The following is a 27,616-nucleotide window of genomic DNA, read 5'->3' as shown; positions in this document are numbered from 1 at the left end:
CCTAGAGGGGGAGCCACCTACACAGGGCCCATCTCATGTTAGAAGATGCCCTTGTCTTGTCTCGTCTAATCGTATAGGGGGAGCCACCTACACAGGGCCCATCTCATGTTAGAAGATGCCCTTGTCTTGTCTCGTCTAATCGTATAGGGGGAGCCACCTACACAGAGCCCATTTCATGTTAGAAGATGCCCTTGTCTTGTCTAATCCTAGAGGGGGAGCCACCTACACAGGGCCCATCTCATGTTAGAAGATGCCCTTGTCTGGTCTAATCCTAGAGGGGGCGCCATCTACACAGAGCCCATCTCATGTTAGAAGATGCCCTTGTCTTGTCTAATCCTAGAGGGGGCGCCACCTACACAGGGCCCATCTCATGTTAGAAGATGCCCGTTGTCTTGTCTGATCCTAGAGGGGGCGCCACTTACACAGGGCCCATCTCATGTTAGAAGATGCCCTTGTCTCATCTAATCCTAGAGGGGGCGCCACCTACACAGGGCCCATCTCATGTTAGAAGCTGCCCTTGTCTTGTCTAATCCTAGAGGGGGAGCCACCTACACAGGGCCCATCTCATGTTAGAAGATGCCCTTGTCTTGTCTGATCCTAGAGGGGGCGCCATCTACCCCCATGCATATCTGATGTAAGGTTCGGGTATCTAGACTGTGAAATTCGATCGCCTGTCTTCTCACCTTTCTTCTGTCTCTTCTTGACTTTGCAGCTTTCACTGTTGATAACCATATAAGCCATAACTCCACTCTGGGCGGGTACCTGAGCAGTGTGGAGAGCAAATCCCCATACCAGCCCCCTCAAGTCACGCCATCGAGATTTTCTCCTGTTCCTCGACACATGCTGGGAGAAGAGGACTTCACCAGGTGAGAACCGTGTGTGACGCACTGTAAGACGGTGAAAACTGTATGTGACGTAAGACGGTGAGAACCGCGTGCGACGTAAGACGGTGAGAACCGTGTGTGACGTAAGACGGTGAGAACCGCGTGTGACGTAAGACGGTGAGAACCGCGTGTGACGTAAGACGGTGAGAACCGCGTGTGACGTAAGACGGTGAGAACCGCGTGTGACGTAAGACGGTGAGAACCGCGTGTCACGGAAGACGGTGAGAACCGTGTGTGACGTAAGATGGTGAGAACCGTGTGTGACGTAAGACGGTGAGGACCGTGTGTGACGTAAGATGGTGAGAACCATGTGTGACTGAAGACGGTGAGGACCGTGTGTGACGTAAGACGGTGAGAACCGTGTGTGACGTAAGACAGTGAGAACCGTGTGTCACGGAAGACGGTGAGAACCGTGTGTGACGGAAGACGGTGAGAACCGTGTGTGACGTAAGATGGTGAGAACCGTGTGTGACGTAAGACAGTGAGAACCGTGTGTCACGGAAGACGGTGAGAACCGTGTGTGACGTAAGACGGTGAGAACCGTGTGTGACGTAAGATGGTGAGAACCGTGTGTGACGTAAGATGGTGAGAACCATGTGTGACGGAAGACGGTGAGGACCGTGTGTGACGTAAGACGGTGAGAACCGTGTGTGACGTAAGACAGTGAGAACCGTGTGTCACGGAAGACGGTGAGAACCGTGTGTCACGGAAGACGGTGAGAACCGTGTCATCCCGCTGTGCCGCCAACATTGGGTCATGTGATATCCGACGTCCCACATTAATTCCATAATGTACTATGTTATCAAAGTCTGTGAACACTGGCATGAGCTTGTTGGACATCCTGTTCGAGATCTACAGCTATTAATATGGAGGTGCCCTTCCACCACTACTACCGTGGGCATTAATATGGAGGTGCCCTTCCACCACAATTACCATGCCCATTAATATGGAGTAGCCCTTTCACCACCACTACCATGGCCATTAATATGGAGGTGCCCTTCCACCACCACGGCCATTAATATAGAAGTACTCCTTCACCAATTACCATGGCCATTAACATTGAGGTGCCCCTCCACCGCCACTACCATGGCCATTAATATAGAGGTGCCCTTCCACCACCACTACCATTAATATGAAGGTGCCCCTCCACCACTACTACCGTGAGCATTAATATAGAAGTGCCCCTCCACCACGGCCATTAATATAGAAGTGCCCCTCCATCACCACTACCATGACCATTAATATGGAGGTGCCCTTCCACCACCACTGCTATGACCATTAATATGGAGGTGCCCCCCACCACCACTACCATTAATATGAAGGTGCCCTTCCACCACTACTACCGTGAGCATTAATATAGAAGTGCCCCTCCACCACGGCCATTAATATAGAAGTGCCCCTCCATAACCACTACCATGACCATTAATATGGAGGTGCCCCTCCACCACTACTACAATAGCCATTAATATGGAGGTGCCCTTCCACCACGGCCATTAATATGGAGGTGCCCCTCCACCACTACTACAATAGCCATTAATATAGAAGTGCCCCTCCACCACGGCCATTAATATAGAAGTGCCCCTCCATCACCATTACCATGACCATTAATATGGAGGTGCCCTTCCAACACCACTACCATGGCCATTAATATGGAGGTGCCCTTCCAACACGGCCATTAATATGGAGATGCCCCTCCATCACCACTACCATGACCATTAATATAGAGGTGCCATCTACCACCACTACCATGGCCATTAATATGAAGGTGCCCCTCCACCACTACTACCATGGCCATTAATATGAAGGTGCCCCTCCACCACCACTACCATGACCATTAATATGGAGGTGCCCCCCACCCCCACAGCCATTAATACTGAGTTTCCTCCCAATGGGCATCATAATGGAGTTACGCCCCCTCCCCCCATGACCTTTATGATAGAATTGCCCCTTTTTGTGACTTAAACACCCTCCATTGTTCTTCTGGGAAGAATTTGCACACGATTTTGGTTGGAATTTGTGCCCCTATGTGAGGTCAGGTACTGATGTTGGATGAGAAGACCTGGCTCACCATCGGCATTCCAATTCATCCCAAAGGTGTTCAGTAGGGATGAGGTCAGGGCTCTGTGCAGGACACTCAAGTTCCTCCACACCAAACTGGTCATGACATGTCTTTATGAAGCTGGCTTTGTACACTGTGAGGGGGAAGGGGGGTGGGGGGGTTGGAAGAGCACAAATGTCTTTGTATGATGGAGTATTAACTGAACACTTCAGATACTGATGTTGGATGAGACGGTCTTTCTCACCACCGGCATTCCAATTCACCCCAAAGGTGTTTAGTAGGGTTGAGGTCAGGGTTCCAAGTTTGTTGGACATTCCGTTAATATGGAGTTGACCCTCTTTGTGTCTATAACATCCTCCACCCTTCCAAGAAGGTTTCCCACAAGGTTTTGGAGGGTGTCTGTGGGGATCTGTCCCCATTTGTGAGGTCAGGTACTGATGTTGGATGAGAAGACTTGGCTTACATGTTGAGCCTTGTGTTGGGTACCAAAAAAGAAAAAAAAGACCTGGCTCGCCATCGGCATTCCAATTCATCCCAGAGGTGTTCAGTAGGGTTGAGGTCAGGGCTCTGTGCAGGACACTCGAGTTCCTCCACACCAACTGGTCACACCAGGTCTTTATGGAGATGTTGGTTGAGAAGACCTGACTTATTCCAATTCATCCAAAAGGTGTTCTGTAAAGTTAAAGGGGTTATAAACCCTCCTGACTATTACCGGCCCCCAAACCCCCCTGTTTTACTTACCTGAGCCCTGGAAAGTCCTGCGTCGAGAAAGCGCTGGATCTTTGCCCGGGGGTTCCCAGCTCTTCATTGGATAGATTGATAGCAGCACAGCCATTGGCTCCAGCTGCTGTCAATCAAATCCAAATGAGGCGGACGCTAGGGGGGGCAGGGCCGAGTCCTGCGTCCAGCAGCTTTTGACGCCGAATGCAGGACTCGGGAGCGTGCCCACAAGGTAACCCCCTTGGGAGAGCGCTTCCCAGAGGGGGTTATCTGATGCAGGGAGGAGCCGAGAGAGCCTAGTAAACGGCGTTCGGGGCCACAAAAAACTAACCTCTAGTGTCACTTTAGGGTCAGGGCTCTGTGCAGGACACTCGGTTTTCCCCACAATCTCAAACCTACTGAACACTTTTGGGATGAGCAGACCTCATACCAAAGGTGTTCTGTAGGGTTAAGGGCAGGTACTGATGTTGGGTGAGAAGACCTTATACCAAAGGTCTTCCAAAAGTAGGGATGAGGTCAGGGCTCTGTGCAGGACACTCGAGTTCCTTCACACCAAACTGGTCACACCATGTCTGTATGGAGCTGGTTTTGTACACGGGGGGGGGGGGGGGCACAGTCATGGTGGAACAGAAAAGGGTCTTCACCAAAATGTTACCACAAGGTTGGAAGAGCACAATTGTCTCCAATGTCTTTGTATGATGGAGGATTACCAGAACCCTACAGGTACTGATGTTGGATGAGAAGATCTGGTTTACAATTACAGTTTCAAATCATCCCAAAGGTGTTCCTCCAAACTTAATATATATATATATAGACTAATGTTCGTGTTTGTATTGATGTGTGTTCAGATCCTGTGTGGTGAAGCCCTTGTTAGAGTCAATTAGTAATGTGTGCATGGCAGTAAAACACACAATTTACCCCTTCTTCTTCTTACTACAACATCTGTTAAACGCATGGAACAAGGCCTGGAGTGGCCATAGGCATACCGAGCATATGCCTGGTGGGCCGTGGCTGCCCCCGGGCTGCCAGTGGCCCGTGACGGCCCGCGGGCCGCAGGTCACGTCTCTGTAATGTAATGGGGTCTGTATGGGCTGTATTGTAGAGGGGGGCTGTAATGTAGGGGAGGTCTGTATTGTAGAGGGGAGCTGTAATGTAGGGGAGGTCTGTATTGTAGAGGGGGGCTGTAATGTAGGGGAGGTCTGTATTATAGAGGGGGGCTGTAATGTAGGGGAGGTCTGTATTGTAGAGGGGGGCTGTAATGTAGGGGAGGTCTGTATTGTAGAGGGGGGCTGTAATGTAGGGGGGGGTCTGTATTGTAGAGGGGAGCTGTAATGTAGGGGGGGTCTGTATTGTAGAGGGGGGCTGTAATGTAGGGGGCGGGTCTGTATTGTAGAGGGGGGCTGTAATGTAGGGGGGGTCTGTATTGTAGAGGGGGGCTGTAATGTAGGGGAGGTCTGTATTGTAGAGGGGGACTGTAATGTAGGGGAGGTCTGTATTGTAGAGGGGGGCTGTAATGTAGGGGAGGTCTGTATTGTAGAGGGGGGCTGTAATGTAGGGGGCGGGTCTGTATTGTAGAGGGGGGCTGTAATGTAGGGGGGGTCTGTATTGTAGAGGGGGGCTGTAATGTAGGGGAGGTCTGTATTGTAGAGGGGGACTGTAATGTAGGGGAGGTCTGTATTGTAGAGGGGGGCTGTAATGTAGGGGAGGTCTGTATTGTAGAGGGGGCTGTAATGTAGGGGGGGTCTGTATTGTAGAGGGGGGCTGTAATGTAGGGGGGTCTGTATTGTAGAGGGGGGCTGTAATGTAGGGGAGGTCTGTATTGTAGAGGGGGGCTGTAATGTAGGGGGGGTCTGTATTGTAGAGGAGGTCTGTAATGTAGGGGGGTCTATACTGTAGAGGGGTTTGTACTGTAGTGAGGGAGTCTGTACTGTAGGGAGGGGGGTCTGCACTGTAGGGAGGGGGTCTGTACTGCAGGGAGGTCTGTGTAACATGCAGGGGGTCCAGAACTGTTAGGGGGGTGTCTGTGTAACAAACTGTGGGGTGCTGTGTAATGTAAAGGGATCCAGAGGTGCGGTGCTGTGTAATGTAAAGGGGCCCAGTGGTGCAGGGTGCTGTGTAATGTAAAGGGGTCCAGAGGTGCAGGGTACTGTGTAATGTAAAGGGGCCCAGTGGTGCAGGGTGCTGTGTAATGTAAAGGGGTCCAGAGGTGCAGGGTACTGTGTAATGTAAAGGGGTCCAGAGGTGGAGGGTGCTGTGTAATGTAAAGGGGTCCAGAGGTGCAAGATGCTGTATAATGTAAAGGGGTCCAGAGGTGCAGGGTGCTGTGTAATGTAAAGGGGTCCAGAGGTGGAGGGTGCTGTGTAATGTAAAGGGGTCCAGAGGTGCAAGATGCTGTATAATGTAAAGGGGTCCAGAGGTGCAGGGTGCTGTGTAATGTAAAGAGGTCCAGAGGTGCAGGGTGCTGTGTAATGTAAAGGGGTCCAGAGGTGCAGGGTGCTGTGTAATGTAAAGGGATCCAGAGGTACAGGGTGCTGTGTAATGTAAAGGGGTCCAGAGGTGCAGGGTGCTGTGTAATGTAAAGGGGTCCAGGGGTGCAGGGTGCTGTGTAATGTAAAGGGGCCCAGAGGTGCAGGGTGCTGTGTAATGTAAAGGGGCCCGGAGGTGCAGGGTGCTGTGTAATGTAAAGGGGCCCGGAGGTGCAGGGTGCTGTGTAATGTAAAGGGGCCCAGAGGTGCAGGGTGCTGTGTAATGTAAAGGGGCCCAGAGGTGCAGGGTGCTGTGTAATGTAAAGGGGTCCAAAGGTGCAGGGTGCTGTGTAATGTAAAGGGGTCCATAGGTACAAGGTGCTGGAACCCCACATCCCATCATGAACCGCCGCCGCAGGCCTGCATGGAACCATGGGCAGTGTGATGCAACGTCTCTCATTGGGATTGGCTCTCCAGGGCACATTCCCGCCACCTCACAATGCACTTTGACGCCCCATAACTTCCAGCGGTGAAATATCTGTGGCTGTCCATTAGAATACACGTCACGGTGCATCGGCATCCAATATAAAATGAATGGGCTGCCTTAACAAACATGCAAAATACTGCCGGAAAATGGGCACTGCGTAATCTGAATGGACCTCAAGTGAGGCCAATCTCTCCAACAAAGCATCAAGAAGAAGTAAAAACCCAACAGGGGGCGCTCACCTTTCTCCACTTTACCCGTCACTAGTTTTGGCTGCGCCTATATTGTAACGGCGTAAAACTATTGACCGCGGTGGAGTCCGGAGTTAGAGGAAAGTTTCAGCAAACGAGAGATTTCCTTTCAAGCGTATGATTCCCCCGAAACAACGCTTCAGCCCCCGGACCATTTGGCTGGCCAATGACCGGGCCACTATTTGCGATTCGGCACTGCGTCATTTTAACCGTCAATTGCGCGGTCCTGCGACGTGGCTCCCAAACAAAATTGGCGTCCTTTTTTCCCCACAAACAGAGCTTTCTTTTGGTGGTATTTGATCGCCTCTGCGGTTTTTATTTCAAATGATGCCACAGTGCCCAGGGCCTTCCCTCCTGCCCACCCCTTGTCCCGGCCCTGGCCACCGATATCGCCCACCTCTAGCCGCCGGTATCACCACCTCTAGCCGCCGGTATCGCCACCTCTAGCCGCCGGTATCGCCGCCGGTGTCGCCACCTCTAGCCGCCGGAATCGCCCACCTCTAGCCGCCGGTATCGCCACCTCTAGCCGCCGGAATCGCCCACCTCTAGCCGCCGGTATCGCCGCCTCTAGCCGCCGGTATGGCCACCTTTAGCCACCGGTATCACCACCTCTAGCTGCCGGTATCGCCACCTCTAGCCGCCGGTATAGCCGCCTCTAGCCGCCGGTGTCGCCACCTCTAGCCGCCGGAATCGCCCACCTCTAGCCGCCGGTATCGCCGCCTCTAGCCGCCGGTGTCTGCTCCAAAGCAGAATAATCCCCTTCAACTTTGTGCTGAGACTCTGGTTACCTGGCCAGCAAGTCTGAACAGGAACGTTCTGAGAGAAAGGGAAAGAATTGCAGGCTTCACCTCCCACCGCACAAACCCCCGAGATATCCGAAGAGATCCGAAGAGAATGGAGTCTGTGCGTTTCACTGGGCGGTGAGTGAAAGTGTTTACTCTCCACGTTTTTTGTTTTTTTATATCTATCTATTGACTCAGAGCAGAACCCAGGAAGAAGGATTGCCTGGCAGTACTAAGGTCCTCACCAGGGACGACATCTACATGGAGTTTGTAGGATCTGCTGGGGGTTTGCGTGGGTTTCCTCTGGTTGCTCCTTAATGGAAATTCCTCTGTAATTTTCCCCGCGTTGTGGCTGAATTCTTGTAACGGGGGCATTAAATTATAAGTTCCTGTAGATGTAACACCTATAGATAGGGGGGGGGGGGGCTTCTACAGACGACAGCTGAATCCTTCTACGCCTGGGGCCCTCCCCTGTACACAGCTACTCGGTGAAGGCAAACATCAATATTCTAGGAAGGTCTTCTATATATACTCTGTACACTGAGGGCTAGATTCAGAACGGAGATACGACGCCGTATCTCTGAGTGCGCTCGGTCGTATCTATGCGCCTGATTCTTAGAATCAGTTACGCATAGATTTCCCTAAGATCCGACCGGCGTAAGTGTCTTACACCGTCGTATCTTAGGCTGCATATTTACGCTGGCCGCTAGGTGGCGCTTCCGTATAGTTACGCGATGAATATGCTAATTAGGTAGATACGCCGATTCAGAAACGTGCATCCGGCCGGCGCATTTTTTTACGTCGTTTACGTTAGGCTTTTTTTTGGGTCGTAAAGTTACCGCTGCTATATGAGGCGTAGCTAATGTTAAGTATGGACGTCGTTCCCGTGCCGAGTTTTGAAAATTTTACGTCGTTTGCGTAAGTCGTTCGCGAATAGGGCTGTACGTAAGTTACGTTCACGTCTAAAGCAATGACGACTTGCGGCGTAATTTCGAGCAATGCGCACTGGGATTTTTCACGAACGGTGCATGCGCCGTTCGTAAAATACGTCAAATACGCGGGGTCACATGAAATTTACATAAAACACGCCCACATCATCCCCATTTGAATTAGGTGGGCTTATGCTGGACCAAATACGTTACGCGGCCGTAACTAAGGGCGCAAGTTCTTTCTGAATACGGAACTTGCGCCCAAATTTATGGCGGCGTAACGTATCTGAGATACGTTACGCCGGCACATAGATAGACCATTCTATGTGAATCTAGCCCTGAGTGCGCAAACTTTTACAAACTTGGACCCACAATACTTTAAAGGGACACATTTTATTAACCACTTCAGCCCCCCGGACCATTTGGCTGGCCAAAGGCCGAAGCCACTTCTTTGCGATTCGGCTCTGCCTTCGTTTTAACTGACAATTGCGCGGTCGTGCGACGTGGCTCCAAAACAAAATTGGCGTCCTTTTTTCCCCACAAATAGAGCTTTCTTTTGGTGGTATTTGATCACCTCTGCGGTTTTTATTTTTTGCGCTATAAACAAAAATAGGGCGACAATTTTGAAAAAATAATATTTTTTTTTAACTTTTTTGCTATAATAAATATACCCCAAAAAATATATAAAAAAAAAATATTTTCTTTCCTCAGTTTAGGCCGATACGTATTCTTCTACATATTTTTGGTGAAAAAAAAAATCGCAATAAGCGTTTATTGATTGGTTTGCGCAAAAGTTATTGCGTCTACAAAATAGGGGATAGTTTAATGGCATTTTTATTATATATATATATATATATTTTTTAATAGTAATGGCGGCGATCAGCGATTTTTATGGTGACTGCGACATTATGGCGGACACATCGGACACTTTTGACACCATTTTGGGACCATTGTAATTTTAACAGCTATAAAATTCAATGATCACTGTGAAAATGACACTGGCAGTGAAAAATGACACTGGCAGTGAAAGGGTTAACCTGAAGGGGGCGCTGAAGGGGTTAAGTGTGTCCTAGGGAGTGATTCCCCTTAGGGGGGCGTGGCTTGCAGCGACACGTCACTGATCGCTGCTCCCGATGACAGGGAACAGACGATCAGTGACATGTCACTAGGAAGAACGGGGAGATGTTGTGTTTACACTGACAACTCCCCTTTCTTCAGCTCCGTGACCCGATCGCGGGACACCGGCGGACATCAAGTCCACGGGTCCCACGGGCACAGAGCTCGCTACACGGTCACGCGCGTGCCGCGCTGCAGGCAAATTAAAGGAGACGTATATATACGTCCATTTGTCCAACCGTGCCATTCTGTCGACGTAAAAGTGCATGCGGCGGTCGGCAAGTGGTTATATACCAGGATTTCATTACATACAGAGTGCAGAGTTCAGAAGGGTTGCACACAGAGTGCAGAGCTGTCACTTGTAAACACAGAAACCGGACTTCTGTGTTTACACTCTTGGGACTCTCTTGGGACTACATCCCTGCGGGGAGACGCTGTGAAGAGCCGTCCTGGCTGGGGGTTAGTCAGTGTGTTTGCCCCCTCCCTTGGGACTATATCCCTGCGGGGAGACGCTGTGAAGAGTCGTCCTGGCTAGGGGTTAGTCAGTGTGCTTGACCGTGTGTAGCAAAAAACGTTGTTTAAAACGACGTTTTTTCACCCGCGCATGCCCAGAAGCTACTTATGAAGCGAGCTTCAATGGAAAAAGTGGTGGAACGTAACCTCGCTTTGCTAGAACATTGTGAGAAAAACGATGGTGTGTAGGCAACTTCGTCTTTGAAAATTGAAGTTTCAAAAACGTCGTTTTTTACTTCACAGAAAATGTCTTTTTTTTCATCACATAAAGTGATGGTGTGTACGGGGCATTCGAATCGGAGATGCTATTGTGATGTTAGACACATGGAGGCAGCAGAGTTCCGTGCAGGAGGAGCTCTGCGCAAGTCCTGGAATCATAAATATGTCTGTAACTGGTGAGCAGGCTGCGGACTTTGAGCTAATAAAGTGTGAAGCTTCAAGTGACAATGAAACAAGGAAAATGATTGGATGAGAAGTATGTGTATGGGATGACCATATCTGCGTGTAGATGTGTAAGAGAAGAACATTGCCTTTTAATTTATCCCCCCTCCCCCCCCCACATAAACACAGACAAACCGCACACAAATACCTTCGATATTTTCTGCTGACTTGAAGCTTCTGACCGAGCCTTACCTGGGTGTGGCGGTTTACGTTGAAAGTGTAGTCTGGGCAGATTGGGGATGTAGTGTAACCTTGGAAAACAGTAATTATGGGAAGTAAATGACAGAAGTGATACACTATACGGCCAAAATCCATGGAAACCTGACCCTTGCACCTATATAGTGCGTGTGACACTTCATTGCAAACCTATGGCCATTTATATGGAGTTGGTCAACATCTTCCATTCTTCTGGGAAGGCTTTCCACAAGATTTTTAGGGTGTCTGATGGGCTTTGTGCCCATTTGTGAGGTCATGACGTACTGATGTTGGATGAAAAGACCTGGCTCACAGTTGGCATTCCAGTTCATCTCACAAGTTTTCAATGGGGATGAGGTCAGGGCTCTTTACAGGACACTAAACGGGTCAAACCATGTCTTTATAGAGATGTTTTTGAGAAGACCTGGCTCATTCCAAAGGTGTTCAGTAGGGTTGAGGTCAGGGCAGTGGTCACCAGCAAGAGGAAGGAGGTCCGGATCCCTCTATATAGATCTTTATATCACTAGAGGGGTCTTCATCAGGAGGAAGGAGGTCCCGATTCCTCTATATAGATCTTTATATCACTAGAGGGGTCACCAGCAGGAGGAAGGAGGTCCTGATTCCTCTATATAGATCTTTATATCACTAGAGGGATCACCAGCAGGAGGAAGGAGGTCCTGATTCCTCTATATAGATCTTTATAACACTAGAGGGGTCACCAGCAGGAGGAAGGAGGTCCTGATTCTTCTATATAGATCTTTATATCACTAGAGAGGTCTTCATCAGGAAGAAGGAGGTCCTGATTCCTCTATATAGATCTTATATCACTAGAGGGGTCTTCATCAGGAGGAAGGAGGTCCTGATTCCTCTATATAGATCTTTATAACACTAGAGGGGTCACCAGCAGGAGGAAGGAGGTCCTGATTCTTCTATATAGATCTTTATATCACTAGAGAGGTCTTCATCAGGAAGAAGGAGGTCCTGATTCCTCTATATAGATCTTATATCACTAGAGGGGTCTTCATCAGGAGGAAGGAGGTCCTGATTCCTCTATATAGATTTTTATATCACTAGAGGGGTCACCAGCAGGAGGAAGGAGGTCCTGATTCCTCTATATAGATCTTTATATCACTAGAGGGGTCTTCATCAGGAGGAAGGAGGTCCTGATTCCTCTATATAGATTTTTATATCACTAGAGGGGTCACCAGCAGGAGGAAGGAGGTCCTGATTCCTCTATATAGATCTTTATATCACTAGAGGGGTCTTCATCAGGAGGAAGGAGATCCTGATTCCTCTATATAGATTTTTATATCACTAGAGGGGTCACCAGCAGGAGGAAGGAGGTCCTGATTCCTCTATATAGATCTTTATATTACTAGAGGGGTCACCAGCAGGAAGAAGGAGGTCCTGATTCCTCTATATAGATCTTTATAACACTAGAGGGGTCTTCATCAGGAGGAAGGAGGTCCTGATTCCTCTATATAGATCTTTTTAACACTAGAGGGGTCACCAGCAGGAGGAAGGAGGTCCTGATTCCTCTATATAGATCTTTATAACACTAGAGGGGTCTTCATCAGGAGAAAGGAGGTCCTGATTCCTCTATATAGATCTTTATATCACTAGAGGGGTCTTCATCAGGAGAAAGGAGGTCCCGATTCCTCTATATAGATCTTTATATCACTAGAGGGGTCACCAGCAGGAAGAAGGAGGTCCTGATTCCTCTATATAGATCTTTATAACACTAGAGGGGTCTTCATCAGGGGGAAGGAGGTCCCGATTCCTCTATATAGATCTTTATATCACTAGAGGGGTCTTCATCAGGAGGAAGGAGGTCCTGATTCCTCTATATAGATCTTTATATCACTAGAGGGGTCACCAGCAGGAAGAAGGAGGTCCTGATTCCTCTATATAGATCTTTATAACACTAGAGGGGTCTTCATCAGGAGGAAGGAGGTCCTGATTCCTCTATATAGATCTTTATAACACTAGAGGGGTCACCAGCAGGAGGAAGGAGGTCCTGATTCCTCTATATAGATCTTTATAACACTAGAGGGGTCTTCATCAGGAGAAAGGAGGTCCTGATTCCTCTATATAGATCTTTATATCACTAGAGGGGTCTTCATCAGGAGAAAGGAGGTCCCGATTCCTCTATATAGATCTTTATATCACTAGAGGGGTCACCAGCAGGAAGAAGGAGGTCCTGATTCCTCTATATAGATCTTTATAACACTAGAGGGGTCTTCATCAGGGGGAAGGAGGTCCCGATTCCTCTATATAGATCTTTATATCACTAGAGGGGTCTTCATCAGGAGGAAGGAGGTCCTGATTCCTCTATATAGATCTTTATATCACTAGAGGGGTCACCAGCAGGAAGAAGGAGGTCCTGATTCCTCTATATAGATCTTTATAACACTAGAGGGGTCTTCATCAGGAGGAAGGAGGTCCTGATTCCTCTATATAGATCTTTATAACACTAGAGGGGTCACCAGCAGGAGGAAGGAGGTCCTGATTCTTCTATATAGATCTTTATATCACTAGAGAGGTCTTCATCAGGAAGAAGGAGGTCCTGATTCCTCTATATAGATCTTATATCACTAGAGGGGTCTTCATCAGGAGGAAGGAGGTCCTGATTCCTCTATATAGATTTTTATATCACTAGAGGGGTCACCAGCAGGAGGAAGGAGGTCCTGATTCCTCTATATAGATCTTTATATCACTAGAGGGGTCTTCATCAGGAGGAAGGAGGTCCTGATTCCTCTATATAGATTTTTATATCACTAGAGGGGTCACCAGCAGGAGGAAGGAGGTCCTGATTCCTCTATATAGATCTTTATATCACTAGAGGGGTCTTCATCAGGAGGAAGGAGATCCTGATTCCTCTATATAGATTTTTATATCACTAGAGGGGTCACCAGCAGGAGGAAGGAGGTCCTGATTCCTCTATATAGATCTTTATATTACTAGAGGGGTCACCAGCAGGAAGAAGGAGGTCCTGATTCCTCTATATAGATCTTTATAACACTAGAGGGGTCTTCATCAGGAGGAAGGAGGTCCTGATTCCTCTATATAGATCTTTTTAACACTAGAGGGGTCACCAGCAGGAGGAAGGAGGTCCTGATTCCTCTATATAGATCTTTATAACACTAGAGGGGTCTTCATCAGGAGAAAGGAGGTCCTGATTCCTCTATATAGATCTTTATATCACTAGAGGGGTCTTCATCAGGAGAAAGGAGGTCCTGATTCCTCTATATAGATCTTTATATCACTAGAGGGGTCACCAGCAGGAAGAAGGAGGTCCTGATTCCTCTATATAGATCTTTATAACACTAGAGGGGTCTTCATCAGGGGGAAGGAGGTCCCGATTCCTCTATATAGATCTTTATATCACTAGAGGGGTCTTCATCAGGAGGAAGGAGGTCCTGATTCCTCTATATAGATCTTTATATCACTAGAGGGGTCACCAGCAGGAAGAAGGAGGTCCTGATTCCTCTATATAGATCTTTATAACACTAGAGGGGTCTTCATCAGGAGGAAGGAGGTCCTGATTCCTCTATATAGATCTTTTTAACACTAGAGGGGTCACCAGCAGGAGGAAGGAGGTCCTGATTCCTCTATATAGATCTTTATAACACTAGAGGGGTCTTCATCAGGAGGAAGGAGGTCCTGATTCCTCTATATAGATCTTTATATCACTAGAGGGGTCTTCATCAGGAGGAAGGAGGTCCTGATTCCTCTATATAGATCTTTATATCACTAGAGGGGTCACCAGCAGGAAGAAGGAGGTCCTGATTCCTCTATATAGATCTTTATAACACTAGAGGGGTCTTCATCAGGGGGAAGGAGGTCCCGATTCCTCTATATAGATCTTTATATCACTAGAGGGGTCTTCATCAGGAGGAAGGAGGTCCTGATTCCTCTATATAGATCTTTATATCACTAGAGGGGTCACCAGCAGGAAGAAGGAGGTCCTGATTCCTCTATATAGATCTTTATAACACTAGAGGGGTCTTCATCAGGGGGAAGGAGGTCCCGATTCCTCTATATAAATCTTTATATCACTAGAGGGGTCTTCATCAGGGGGAAGGAGGTCCTGATTCCTCTATATAGATCTTTATATCACTAGAGGGGTCACCAGCAGGAGGAAGTAGTCGCTAACTCTTCTTAGAGAAGCAGGAAAATCTTCTGTTCTGATGTTATAGTATTGCAAAGACATGGCCAGCCCACTTCGAGGATATGCAGGATGTCCAAAAAAAAAACCAGTATTATATTTCTTCTGCTATTGTTGGAATACAGAAAGTTATTTTCCCTTGAGCATGTTTTTCTTTAAAGAGTAATTCCAGCTAAACAGCAAAAATTTATATTGGAAACATTTTATCTACCAATAGTCTTGTACAGCAATCCTCACCCTTGGTAGAACACCTTTTAAAGCCTACAAGTCTGCAAAATCTGTATAATGGCCCCCTTATAGCTTGCAGATTGGAGGACACCACACTGGGGATGTCCACCTTGATTACTTTACTTCCTGTAGGTTCACATACTTCCTCATATCAATGGGCTTACAGAGGGGTTCACATACTTCCTCATATCAATGGATTTCAGAGGGGTTCACATACTTCCTCTGCACCAAAATTTTGTGGGATAGTTCCCATAAATTGACGCTTTTAGACGCAGAGAATGTGCTACGCAGAGCCGTTTGCCATTGATCATCAGAGAACGTTGCGCCCACATCTCGCTCCCACGCCTCCATATTCAAGGTTTTGATAAAGACGTTTTTATTGTTTAAGAGATTATAAAATAATGAAATCCCCTTAATGTTGGTTGTGGGATTGGTAAAATAGAGCATAGCTCGCCAAGGTAGTGCGGTTGACGTTTGAGGTGACTTCTTGAGGAAATTAGCTATTTGGAGATACCTATATAGATCAGTGTCCGCTAAACCAAACTCAACCTGCAGGTCCTGAAATGTCTTAAGTGTGGGGCCTGACTACAAGTCTCCTACCACTCTGATGCCTTTAATTAACCAGTGCGCAACAGATATGCCTGGGATGATTAGGGGTAGACTGGAGACGGGAAGGGGTATAAATTTTACGTCTTGGTCTATGAAGGTATGAGAGGCAAACTTCTCCCATGTGCGTATAGTAGCTACCATTGTGGGAGATACTTGAGTAAGGGCCGGCGTGTGAATACGACTGGATAGTAAGATGTCGGATAAACAATGACCCGGGGACTGTGCTAATTCTAGCTCTAACCATCTAGGGGTGTGGGTCTGCACGAACCACAGCCTAGCCTGAGTGGTAGTCCTTCAGAAGCACATGGCCAATACCTCCAACTCTCCTGCCCGCTACTAGCTTTTTAAAGGAACATCTCGCTTTCTTACCCTGCCACAAGAATTTATTCAGTTGGGATTGGAGTTTGGAAAAGAAGGAGGCGGGGACAGGGATCGGCAATGTCCTGAAGAGATATAATAATTGCGGTAAGACTATCATTTTAAATGCCGCTAGGCGGCCAGACCAAAGCAGTTAAATTTTAGATATGTCCTGTAAAGTTTTGTTCATAGAGTAGAGAAGCGGGGCATAATTAGCTGCAAACAATTCACCATTTGTCGCCGTTAGAGATATACCCAAATACTTCAATCTGCTATCCTTCCAGGTGTAGGAACCGAGCAGCAAGTCTCCTCCGCAGAGGAGGATCAATGGTTTACATACTTCCTCAATGGGCTTATAGATGGGTTCACCTACTTCCTCATATCAATGGGCTTACTGAGGGGTTCACATACTTCCTCATATCAATGGATTACAGAGGGGTTCACATATTTCCTCAATGGCCTTTCAGAGGGGTTCACATACTTCCTCATATCAATGGGCTTACAGGGGGGTTCGCATACTTCCTCATATCAATGGGCTTACTGAGGGGTTCACATACTTCCTCATATCAATGGGCTTACAGGGGGGTTCACATACTTCCTCGTATCAATAGACTTACTGAGGGGTTCACATACTTCCTCAATGGGCTTACAGGGGGGTTCACATACGTTCTCATATCAATGGATTACAGAGGGGTTCACATATTTCCTCAATGGGCTTACAGAGGGGTTCACATACTTCCTCAATGGGCTTACAGAGGGGTTCACATACTTCCTCATATCAATGGGCTTACAGAGGGGTTCACATACTTCCTCATATCAATGGGCTTACAGAGGGGAAACCCGCACTGAAGGCCTAACTTGACCTTTTACTATGGTTCATGCACATGGAGATTTTGCAGGCATTTAATATATCTCTTGTAATTTCTTCTTTTGTTCTGTGCCCAGGAAGCAACACATACCGCGTACAAACTACCATCCAAGTGGATAGCTTTATGTGGCCATCCTCATGCAGATACTTCTTTAATGTGAAACATCTGGAAAATACGTCAGATGTGTATGGTGTTTACAAGAGTATGACCATGTGCAGCCATTCACTTGTGCCGAACATGTGGCTTCTTGAGTGCAGGAAAGTGTCACAAAATTACACTAGGCTTTGTGTCCATAACATTCTTCACTCTTCTGGGAACAGGTAGTGATGTTAGATGAGAAGACCTGACTCACCGTTGACGCTCCAATTCATCTTAAAGGTGATCAGTAGGGTTGAGGTCAGGGCTCTGTGCAGGACACTTGAGATCCTCCACATCAAACTGTTCAAACCACGTCTTTATAGAGTTGCCTTCCATCCCCCCATGGCCATTAATATGGAGTTGACCTTCTTTGTGTTCATGACATTCTTTACTCTTCTGGGAAGACTCTCCACAAGATTTTGGAGGGTGTCTGTGGGAATATGTGCCCATTTGTAAAGTCAGGTACTGATATTGGATAAAAAAAACCTGGCTTGAATGTTGAGCCTCACATTGGGCACCAAAAGACCTGTTTGACGAATTGATGTTCCAATTCATCCCAAAGATGATCAGTAGGGTTGAGGTGAGTGAGTGAGTGAGTGAGAACTTATATAGCGCAACACATGCGAACTGAATCGCCTCTGGGCGCTTGGTATCCATTCCCTGGGCCCTCAGAAGAGATGGGTCTTGATCTTTCTCCTGAAGGCCAGGTGGTTTTACTCCAGTCGGATGGTGGTTGGTAGAGCGTTCCATAGTCTGGGTCCTTGGACCGCAAATCTTCGTTCTCCTTTGGACTTGTATTTGGCTTTGGGTATCTGGAGTACATTTTGGTTGGTGGATCGCAGAAAGCGATTGGTGTTGTGAGCTTTTCGTTTTTCGCATAGATATTGGGGGGCATTTCCTTGAATGCACTTATGCGTTAGACAGAGTGCTTTGAAAGTGATTCTGTCTTTTACGGGAAACCAATGAAGGGATCTCAACGAAGGTGAGATTGATTCCCATGATTCAGAGGTCAGGGCTCTGTGCAGGACACTTGAGATCCTCCACATCAAACTGTTCAAACCATGTCTTTATAGAGTTGCCTTCCATCCCCCATATGGCCATTAATATGGAGTTGACCTTCCTTGTGTCCATACCATTCTTCACTCTTCTGGGAACAGGTAGTGATGTTAGATGAGAAGACCTGACTCACCGTTGACGCTCCAATTCATCTCAAAGGTGATCAGTAGGGTTGGGGTCAGGGCTCTGTGCAGGACACTTGAGTTCCTCCACACCAAACTGGTCACATCATTTATGGAGCTGGCTCCATTCTTTTGGGAACACTTTCCACAAGATTTTGGAGGGTGTCTGTGGGAATGTGCCCATTTGTAAAGTCAGGTACTCATGTTGGATAAGAAGACTTGGCTTGAATGTTGAGCCTCACGTTGGGCACCAAAAGACCTGGCTCACAATTGATGTTCCAATTCATCCCAAGGGTTGAGGTCAGGGCTCTGTGCAGGACCCTGGTGTTCCGCCACACCAAACTGGTCACACCATGTCTCTATGGAGCTGGATTTGTACACAGGGACACGGCGTACGTATCCAAAGTAACCTGGTTACATGATGGCATTCATGGGATCTTTGTTTTCCTGGTACAGATTTTTGTTCATTTTAAAATGTAAAGAGAAAACTATAGTGTATGGCCGTAGCTGTTGGTACAATTAGAATGGCTCAGTGAACATGAAGGATGGCTTTGTTAGGAGGTTTAATAAGCTATACAGATAATATGAACAGTTCTGGTCAAACCTGTTTTACAAACTCTGAGATACAGAGTAAGGTTATTGCTGGGAATGTAATATCCGACTTACTGAGGAAAAACACAATAATTACCATCTTCTAGCTCACATCCCACTGCTAATTATTGCGTTAGTGGTAGTCATGCAATATATACCGGAGCTATTATATACAATAAATGGCCAAACGTCTGTAGACACCTGATCATCAAGCCTATATGAGCTTGGTTATCCTATTTCAACATCAGAGCCATTGATATGGAATTTTCTCCCTCACCCCACCTTGGCCATTATAATGGAGTTGCCTTCTTTGTGCCTATAACACCCTCCACTCTTCTGGGAAGACTTTACACCTGCCGCAAGTTGGTAAAGGTGGGGGGGTCAGACGAAAATAAATAAATAAATAAATAAATAATTAAAAAAAAACGGGGGTGGGCCCCTGGCACGAGTTTCTAAAGGCCCCTTACAGGTGTAATGCCTGTACCCCCCTGATGGCGGGCAAGAGGAGGAGTCATCTAGGTGGCCCAAAATAGGAAGCAGGAAGTGGGACAGGAAGTTCCACTAGAAGTAAGATAAACACCCCACACCCCATAAACACCCGAAATTGGGTTAACATGCACGCACTTTGACCACGCGGTCTCTAAAAAAGAGAGGCGAAGGAATAACGGGTCTGGTTGAGCTGGCAAATCCTCTCACTCCCTTATAGGGAGTCCCTCTGCCCCGTTGGGCTTCAAAGCGGAGCAGGTAGGGCGAGTTGTGTGGGAGGACCCCCTCACACACCCGCCATTGCCACCCGGGCATGGAGAAAGGTGGCAGATTGCCTCTGGGGGAGGCCTGCCTACTCCCAACTCCTGCAGTCCGGCTCCTCTCTCGAGTACACGCACAAAATACACTTAAAAAAAAAAAAAAGGGAAGGAAGAAGCAGGCAGAAGCATTACTCATTGGTCCTTTAAATGGCCACACCCCTTTAGCACCCGATGGATAATATACAGTATGTTTAAAATCTTTTGGGATTTGAGGAGCACAGGTACATCTTACTTCTATTGCATTGCAGGTCAGTGGCCAGACCTAAACCTTGTAGCTCTCCTACAGCATTTGCATTTTGCAGAGCAGAGTAGGGACTGGCCATTGAGGGATTACTTTGACGCAGTTGGCCGGCTTAAACATGTATTGCAATATATGTGAACTAAAAATCCCTGTTTTTTATTTTTCTGCAAAGTTAGTTAGAAAGGGATATATAGCAGTGTGCAGAGGGTTCATCCAGAATCTTTCAGACACAGGCGCCTATGACGTCATTGGCCATGACAGGAGGAACCCGTCCAGGCAAGAGGGGGGAAAGTGAGGGGGAAAAAGTATTTGATCCCCCTGCTGTTTTTGTACGTTTGCCCCACTGACAAAGAAACAATCAGTCTATAATATTATTGGTCGGTTTATTATATCAGTGAGAGACGGAATAACAACAAAAATATCCAGAAAAACGCATTTCAAAAAAGTTATAAATCGATTTGTATTTTAATAAGTGAAATAAGTATTTGAACCCTTTCACAAAACATGACTTAGTAGTTGGTGGAGATCACAGAGGTCAGACGTTTCTTGGAGTTGGCCTCCAGGTTCGCGCACATCTCAGGAGGGATTTTGTCCTCTCCAAGTCATTAAGGTTTCTAGGCTGATGTTTGGTAACTCAAACCTTCAGCTCCCTCCACTTATTTCCTATAGGATTAAGGTCTGGAGACTGGCTAGGCCACTCCAGGACCTTAATGTGCTTCTTCTTGAGCGACTAATTTGTTGCCTTGGCCGTGTGTTTTGGGTCATTGTCATGCTGGAAGACCCATCCACGACCCATCTTTAGTGTTCTGTCTGAGGGAAGGAGGTTCTCACCCAAGATTTGATGGTACATGGCCCCGTCCATCGTCCCTTTGATGTGGTGAAGTTGTTCGGTCTTCTTAGCAGAAAAACACCCCCAAAGCATAATGTTTCCACCTCCATGTATGACGGTGGGGTATGGTGTTCTCCATGTATGACGGTGGGGGATGGTGTTCTCCATGTATGACGGTGGGGGATGGTGTTCTTGGGGTCATAGGCAGCATTCCTCCTCCTCCTCCTCAAAACACTGCCAGTTGAGTTGATGCCAAAGATCTCGATTTTGGTCTCCTCTGACCACAACACTCTCCCCCAGTTCTCCTCTGAATCATTCAGATGTTCATTATCAGACATCAGACGGGCTGTACATGTGATTTCCTGATCAGGGGGACCTTGCGGGGGCTGCAGGATTTCAGTCCTTCCCGGTGTAGTGTGTTACCGATTGTTTTCTTGGTGACGATGGTCCCAGCTTAGATCAGTGACAAGATTCTCCCGTGTAGTTCTGGGCGATTCCTCACCGTTCTCGTGATCATTGAACCTCCACGAGGTGAGATCTTGTATGGAGCCCCAGACTGAGGAGACTGACCGTTATTTTGTGTTTCTTCTATTTGTGAATAATCCCACCAACTGTTGTCTCTTCTCACAAAGCTGCTTGGTGAGGGTCTTGTAGCCCATTCCAGCCTTGTGTAGATCTCCAATCTTCCCCCCCGACATCCTCCGACAGATCTTTGGTCTTGGCCATGGTGGAGAGATTGGAATCTGATTGATTGCTTCTGTGGACAGGTGTCTTTTATACAGGTAACAAGCTGAGATTAGGAGTACTCCCTTTAGAAGTCTACTCCAAATCTCAGCTTGTTACCTGTATAGAAGACACCTGAAAGCCAGAAATTTTGTTGATTGATCGGGGATCAAATACTTATTTCACTCCCCCCACAAGATCCCCCTGATCAGGAAATCACATGTACAGCCCGTCTGAAGTCTGATAATAAACATCTGAATGATTCAGAGGAGAACTGGGGGAAATTGTTGGGGTCAGATGAGACCAAAATCAAGCTCATTGGCATAAACTTAACTTGCCGTGTTTAGAGGAGGAGGAATGCCACCTATGACCCCGAGAACACCATCCCCCACCGTCATACATGGAGGTGGAAACAATATGCTTTGGGGGTGTTTTTCTGCAAAGTGGACAGGACAACTTCACTGCATCAAAGGGACGATGGACGGAGCCATGGACCATCAAATCTTGGATGAGAACCTCCTTCTCTCAGCCAGAACACTGAAGATGGGTCATGGATGGGTCTTCCAGTATGACAGTGACCCAAAACACACGGCCAAGGCAACAAGAAGAAGCACATTAAGGTCCTGGAGTGGCCTAGCCAGTCTCCAGACCTTAATCCTATAGGAAATATGTGGAGGGAGCTGAAGGTTCGAGTTACTAAACGTCAGCCTGGAAACCTTAATGACTTGGAGAGGACAAAATCCCTCCTGAGATGTGTGAGAACCTGGAGGCCAACTACAAGAAACATCTGACCTCTGTGATCGCCAACAAGGGTTTCTCCACCAACTACCAAGTCATGTTCTGTGAGGGGTTCACATACTTATTTCACTCATTAAAATACAAATCGATTTATAACTTTTTTGATATTTTTGTTGTTGTTCCGTCTCTCACTGTTATAATAAAACCGACCATTAAAATTATAGACTGATCGTTTCTTTGTCAGTGGCCAAAGTACAAAATCACCAGGGGGTCAAATATTTTTCTCCCCCTCACTGTATTGCCAGGAAGATCTGCAACGGGATTTTATTTAAAGATGTGCAATTATCTACAATGCACAGAACTCTATGGCCCGGATTCACATACATCGGCGCATATTTATGCCGCCGTAGCGTATCTCTTTTACGCTATGCCGGCGCAGCGCACATAGGCAAGCACTGGATTCACAAAGCACTCGCTCCCTCTCGCTGTTAAAGATACGCTGGATTTCCTCTGCGTAAGCCAGTGTAGGTGGAAGTGGGCGTGACCCGATGCAAATGATGGGCCAAGCGTCATAGAAGTACTAAAAATGAACGGCGCATGCGCCGTCCCGTGGCCACATCCCAGTGCGCATGCTCAGAATCACGTCGAGACAACTGCCTAAGATACGTTGAATCACTGCCTCTGACGTGAACGTAACCTACGCCTAGTCATATTCACGTACAACGTAAACGACAAAAGATACGACGGCTTGTATTCCCTGGTCCATACCTTTGCATGAGTTGCGCCTCCTATATGGAGAATAACTTTAAGCCGGACGTACGACTTACGCAAACCGCGTATATGATGCGCCGGGCGCAACTACGTTTGTGAATCGGCGTATCTCCCTCATTGGCATATGTGCATAGAAAATCTATGGGAGCGGCAAATGCGCCCGGCGTAAATATGCGCCCACGATACGACGGCGTAGGAAGCCTATTTTTAGGCGTATCTCAGATTGTGGGCACGGCGCACAGATACGACGGCGTAGGCAAGTTACGTCAGTCGTAGGAAGCCTATTTTTAGGCGTATCTCAGATTGTGGGCACGGCGCACAGATACGACGGCGCATAGTTACACTTACGCGGCGTATCTCGAGATACGTCGGCGTAAGTGCTTTGTGAATCCGGGCCAATGTCATCCAGTTAGGGTTTACACTTACCATAATATCTAAATAAAAATGAAGTCCAGCAGATATAGAAGATGCAATCAGCAGCTGCATAACCTGTAATTAAAATAGCATGGGCAAAATCGTTCAGATTCCTGGGCACAGATAAAGGGAAATATCCGCAGTCTGACTCATCGTGGTAAGGGCGGGAGGGGAAGCAAGAGAGTGTGAGCAACATGGAGAGCAAGCGTACAATGGGAAGGGTATGGAGCCAAGACCAGAGTAAATATGTTGGGTTTGCTGGATGAAGTTGAACTCTAAAGTAAAGAAACAAAAGCTGCTTGGAGGACGCATGACATGGAGTTTAATTACCTAGGGAGGTGCTGTGGGAGCTGCAAGTGACAAATTAGTCAGCTGTCATTCCAACCCTTCATAAAACAGCAGCTTGTTTGGAAGAGCCCAGGTTCCCTCGTGTGAGTTGGTGTCATGATCAATCCCAGCCTCTAACTAGATGACAATCAACTCCCTTGGAATGACCGGAATGCCAACTATTCAGCAGAAGCTTGTAACTCAGGTATAATAAGTGTGCGGCTCTTGAGATGTCACTTGGCCCTTGACAAGGCACCTTAAATTTAATGGGCCCGTCCAAGTCAATACTGTCATTTTTATAAGGCGGCGAGGATTACGCAAGGCCATAAGCTGATTTTGCTCATTATTAAAACACAAAAGCTTCTAAGAAAAGGTTAAAACCAGTGAGACACAAAAAAAAAAAGGTGCCGGCAACACCCTTGCGTGTTTTGGTGCGAAAGAATGTGTTAGTGAGAAAGGGAAAGCAAAGAAGTGTTCAGACAGCCAACAAAGGCAGATAAGAAGAACAGCTATATAGAACGAGGGTCTGAAGGTAGGTAAGAAAGGGGCCAGCCGAAGCCGTGACAGCAGGACAAAACAAAAGGAGAACCGTGAGGGACCAGCAAGGTGCGAAAAGTCCCGAGAGAAAGGCTTGTGGGAGCAAAGAGCAGAGGAACATTGATAGGAAAAGGTCGTAAATCCTGGGAGCCGCCTTCATGTTCACGGTGAACGTCTCTTCGTCTATGTCATATCGGAGGGCACCAAAGATTGGGCATCCAAAGTGGCAACTGGCACTGAGGACAAAACGAGAGAGGTAGGAGGAAAACGAGAAGTGCGGTGGAGCGTTGGACCGTGTTAGTCGTAGGAAAAGCAAAAATTTAGGCGATACCTTTAATTAGCAAACTCTATTTTTAAGCACTGTACATGACAGGTCATATTTTAGGACAATCTTTCAGGGGTCTACCCAATTCTTCTACATTCACTGCTTGAACCTAGAAGTAAGGGCAGCAAGGGCAACCCTGAAGTAAGGGCAGTAGGGGCAGCGTTTCCGCCTAGCAGCACTAGGGTCGTCGCCTCGTCGGTTCCAATCTCAAACACAACACTACCTGCCTGGAGGTTGCATGTTCTCCCTGTGCCTGTGTGGAATTCCTCCTGGTACTCCGTTTTTTTCCGACATGCCAAAGACATGCTGGGAGGTTAAATTTGCTCCTGTCCAAATTGGCCCCTAGTATTGGCCTCAGAGCAGGGGTATCAAACTCCATTTCATTGTGGGCTGCATCAGCATTATGATTGCCCTCAAAAGGGCCAGTTGCATCTGTAAGATTAGATGTCCAGCGCATCCCTTCCCCTTTACATTAGATGTCAAGAACCCCCCCACCATCAGAAGTTGTGTCCCCCACTCTCCCTTACATCACAGTGCACCCCCCTTTCCTTATGCTGCTGCTGGGAAGAAGCTGGATGCATTGCTTGAAAGCAGAAAGTACAGGGTCTGGAGTAGGGCCAGAGGAGGGCTGAAGCTCTCCTGCTGCTGCAGGAGAGGTTCGAGGGCCACATGAAATGGCATGGAGGGCCGGATTTGGCCCGCGGGCCTTGTGTTTGACACCTGTGCCTTGGATTGTAAGCTCTTCGGGGCAGATGTGAATGTACAATATATTTGTAAAGAGCTGCGTAAATAGATGCTGCTAATTAAGTTCCTATAAAAAAAAGGATAATTAAAACGAGAAGAATGGTGGAGCGTTGGACCATGTTACCCTTAGGAAAATAAAAAATGGAAGTGATATCTTTGGTTAGCAAACTTTCATTTTGAGCACTGTACACTTTTTTTGGAGCACTGTACAGTTCATGTTTTAGGACCATCTTTCCAGGGTCCACAAAATTCTTCTAGATCCACTGCTTGAACCTAGAAGTAACTGGTAGATAAAATTAGAAGAGTGATGAAGTGCTGGGCCATGTTAGCCGTAGAAAAGCAAAAATGTAGGTGATGCCTTTGGTGCGCAAACTCAGTTTATTTTTGAGCACTGTACGTGACACCCTTTTGTACAGTTCATGATTTAGGACAATCTTTAAAGGGTCTACCCAATCCTTCTACATCCACTCCTTGAACCTAGACGTAAGGGGTAGATAAAACGAGAAGAGCTGTGGAGTGGTGAGCCATGTTAGCCGTAGGAATGCAAAAATGTAGTTTTTTCTTTTTTTAATGAGCACTGTACATGACACCTCTTTGAATCTGCACAGTTCATGTTTTAGGACAGTCCTTCAAAGGTCTACCAAATTCTTCTACATCCACCACTTGAAGCTAGAAGCAAGGTATAGATCTTCAAAGGCTGATCCTGAAAAATCAACGGCGTACTTACATTTTTTTGAAGGGCAGGCTTTGGGAACCACCAGGGGAGGGCTGGCAGCCTTAGGCCTGGGGGGCAAGTCCAGTCATTGAACCGCCAAATTAGCTCACCATCCATGGCCCATCTGGTTTTTCAATGCAGCCTCACCGGTGCAGCCAACTCCAGTGCCAATCAATGCAGCCTGATCACTGGGACAGGTTACATGGGGTGTATGGGGGTCAGCTAGGGGTGTCCGGCTCTCTCACCTCAGTGATCTCAGCTCAGCAGGTCCTTGCATGCCACGGCCTCCTGGGGGGGTAATGCTCCTGGTCCTGGGGTCAAGTTGCAGCCAGCTCCCAGCCCTGCATCCCGACTCCCTGGCATGACCTGCCTCTGCCTGCTTCCAATAATCCAGTCCCAGGGAGTTGTAGTTTTCTCTGCGCTGCTCTGTTTTCCACCCACCGGGAGCTTGAATGTGGACTACAACTCCTGCAATGCAACAGCTAGTGGTCGGCTCGACTTCCAAGACCAGAATAAAAAATAAAATGGTAGCGGGATTTTGAACATAAGTTAGGGCGGCCTGGGAGGCAATTTCCCCCCTGCCCCCCAGCCCAGCCCTCCCCCGGGAACCACATAGTTTCCTTCGTCAAGCTTGCATTCATTATGAAACCATGTCTCGAGATGGAAACTGTTTTTGGACGCTTACACCTCAAAATATATTCAGTTGGGCAATGACAAGAGTCCTTACAGGACCATGTTTCAGGCCATGTTTTAGGTATAGATCTTCAAAGGCTTATCCTGAAAAATCAATGGTGTACTTACATTTCTTTTTTTGAGGTGAAAGCTTTGGGAACCACATAGTTTCCTTCGTCAAGCTTGCGTTCATTATGAAACCATGTCTTGATATGGAAACTGTTTTTGGACGCTCACACCTCAAAATATATTCAGTTGGGCAATGACAAGTGTCCGTACAGGACATGTTTTAGGATGATCCTTTAGGGGCCTACCAAATTTGTCTACATCTACTGCTTGTACCTGGAAGCAAGGGGTGGATAAAACGAGAAGAGTGGTGGAGCGTTGGGCCATATTAGCCGTAGGGAAGCAGAAATGTAGGAAATACTTTTGGTTAGCAATTTATATTTGTGTTCTGCACATGACATGTTTTTTTAAATGTGTACAGTTTATGTTTTAGGCCAGTCTTTCTGGAGGTCTACCAAATTCTTCTAAATCCACTGCTCAAACCTCGAAGTAAGAGGTAGATCTTTGAAGGCAAATTCTGAAAATGTAACTAAATAATTAAAAAATGTTTTGAGGTGCGAGCTTTGGTAACCCCTTAGTTTCCTTCGTCAAGCTTGCTCTCGTGTCTTATGAAATCATGCCTCAAGAAAGAAACTGTTTTTGAAAGCTCACACCTCAAAATATATTAGATTAGGCAATGGCAAGAGTCTGTAAGGGTCATGTTTTTAGAACGATCCTTCTTGGGTCTACCA

At 47.2% G+C, this 27,616-nt stretch overlaps 1 protein-coding gene across 1 annotated transcript in view; it reads left to right on the top strand.

Moving 5' to 3' along the window:
* The window catches only part of LOC120921940 (disks large homolog 3-like), a 206,607-nt gene that overhangs the window by 104,624 nt on the left and 74,367 nt on the right, over positions 1 to 27,616 (top strand). The window contains exon 12 of the mRNA XM_040334450.1: positions 713 to 866. Within this exon, the coding sequence (XP_040190384.1) occupies positions 713 to 866 (154 nt within the window). The remainder of the gene's footprint in view (positions 1 to 712; positions 867 to 27,616) is intronic.

Source organism: Rana temporaria (assembly GCF_905171775.1).
Source record: "Rana temporaria chromosome 9 unlocalized genomic scaffold, aRanTem1.1 chr9f, whole genome shotgun sequence".
In the NCBI taxonomy this organism is placed as follows: Eukaryota; Metazoa; Chordata; class Amphibia; order Anura; family Ranidae; genus Rana; species Rana temporaria.
Note: the sequence above shows the minus strand (reverse complement) of the source record. Positions and strands in the feature narration are given on the sequence as shown.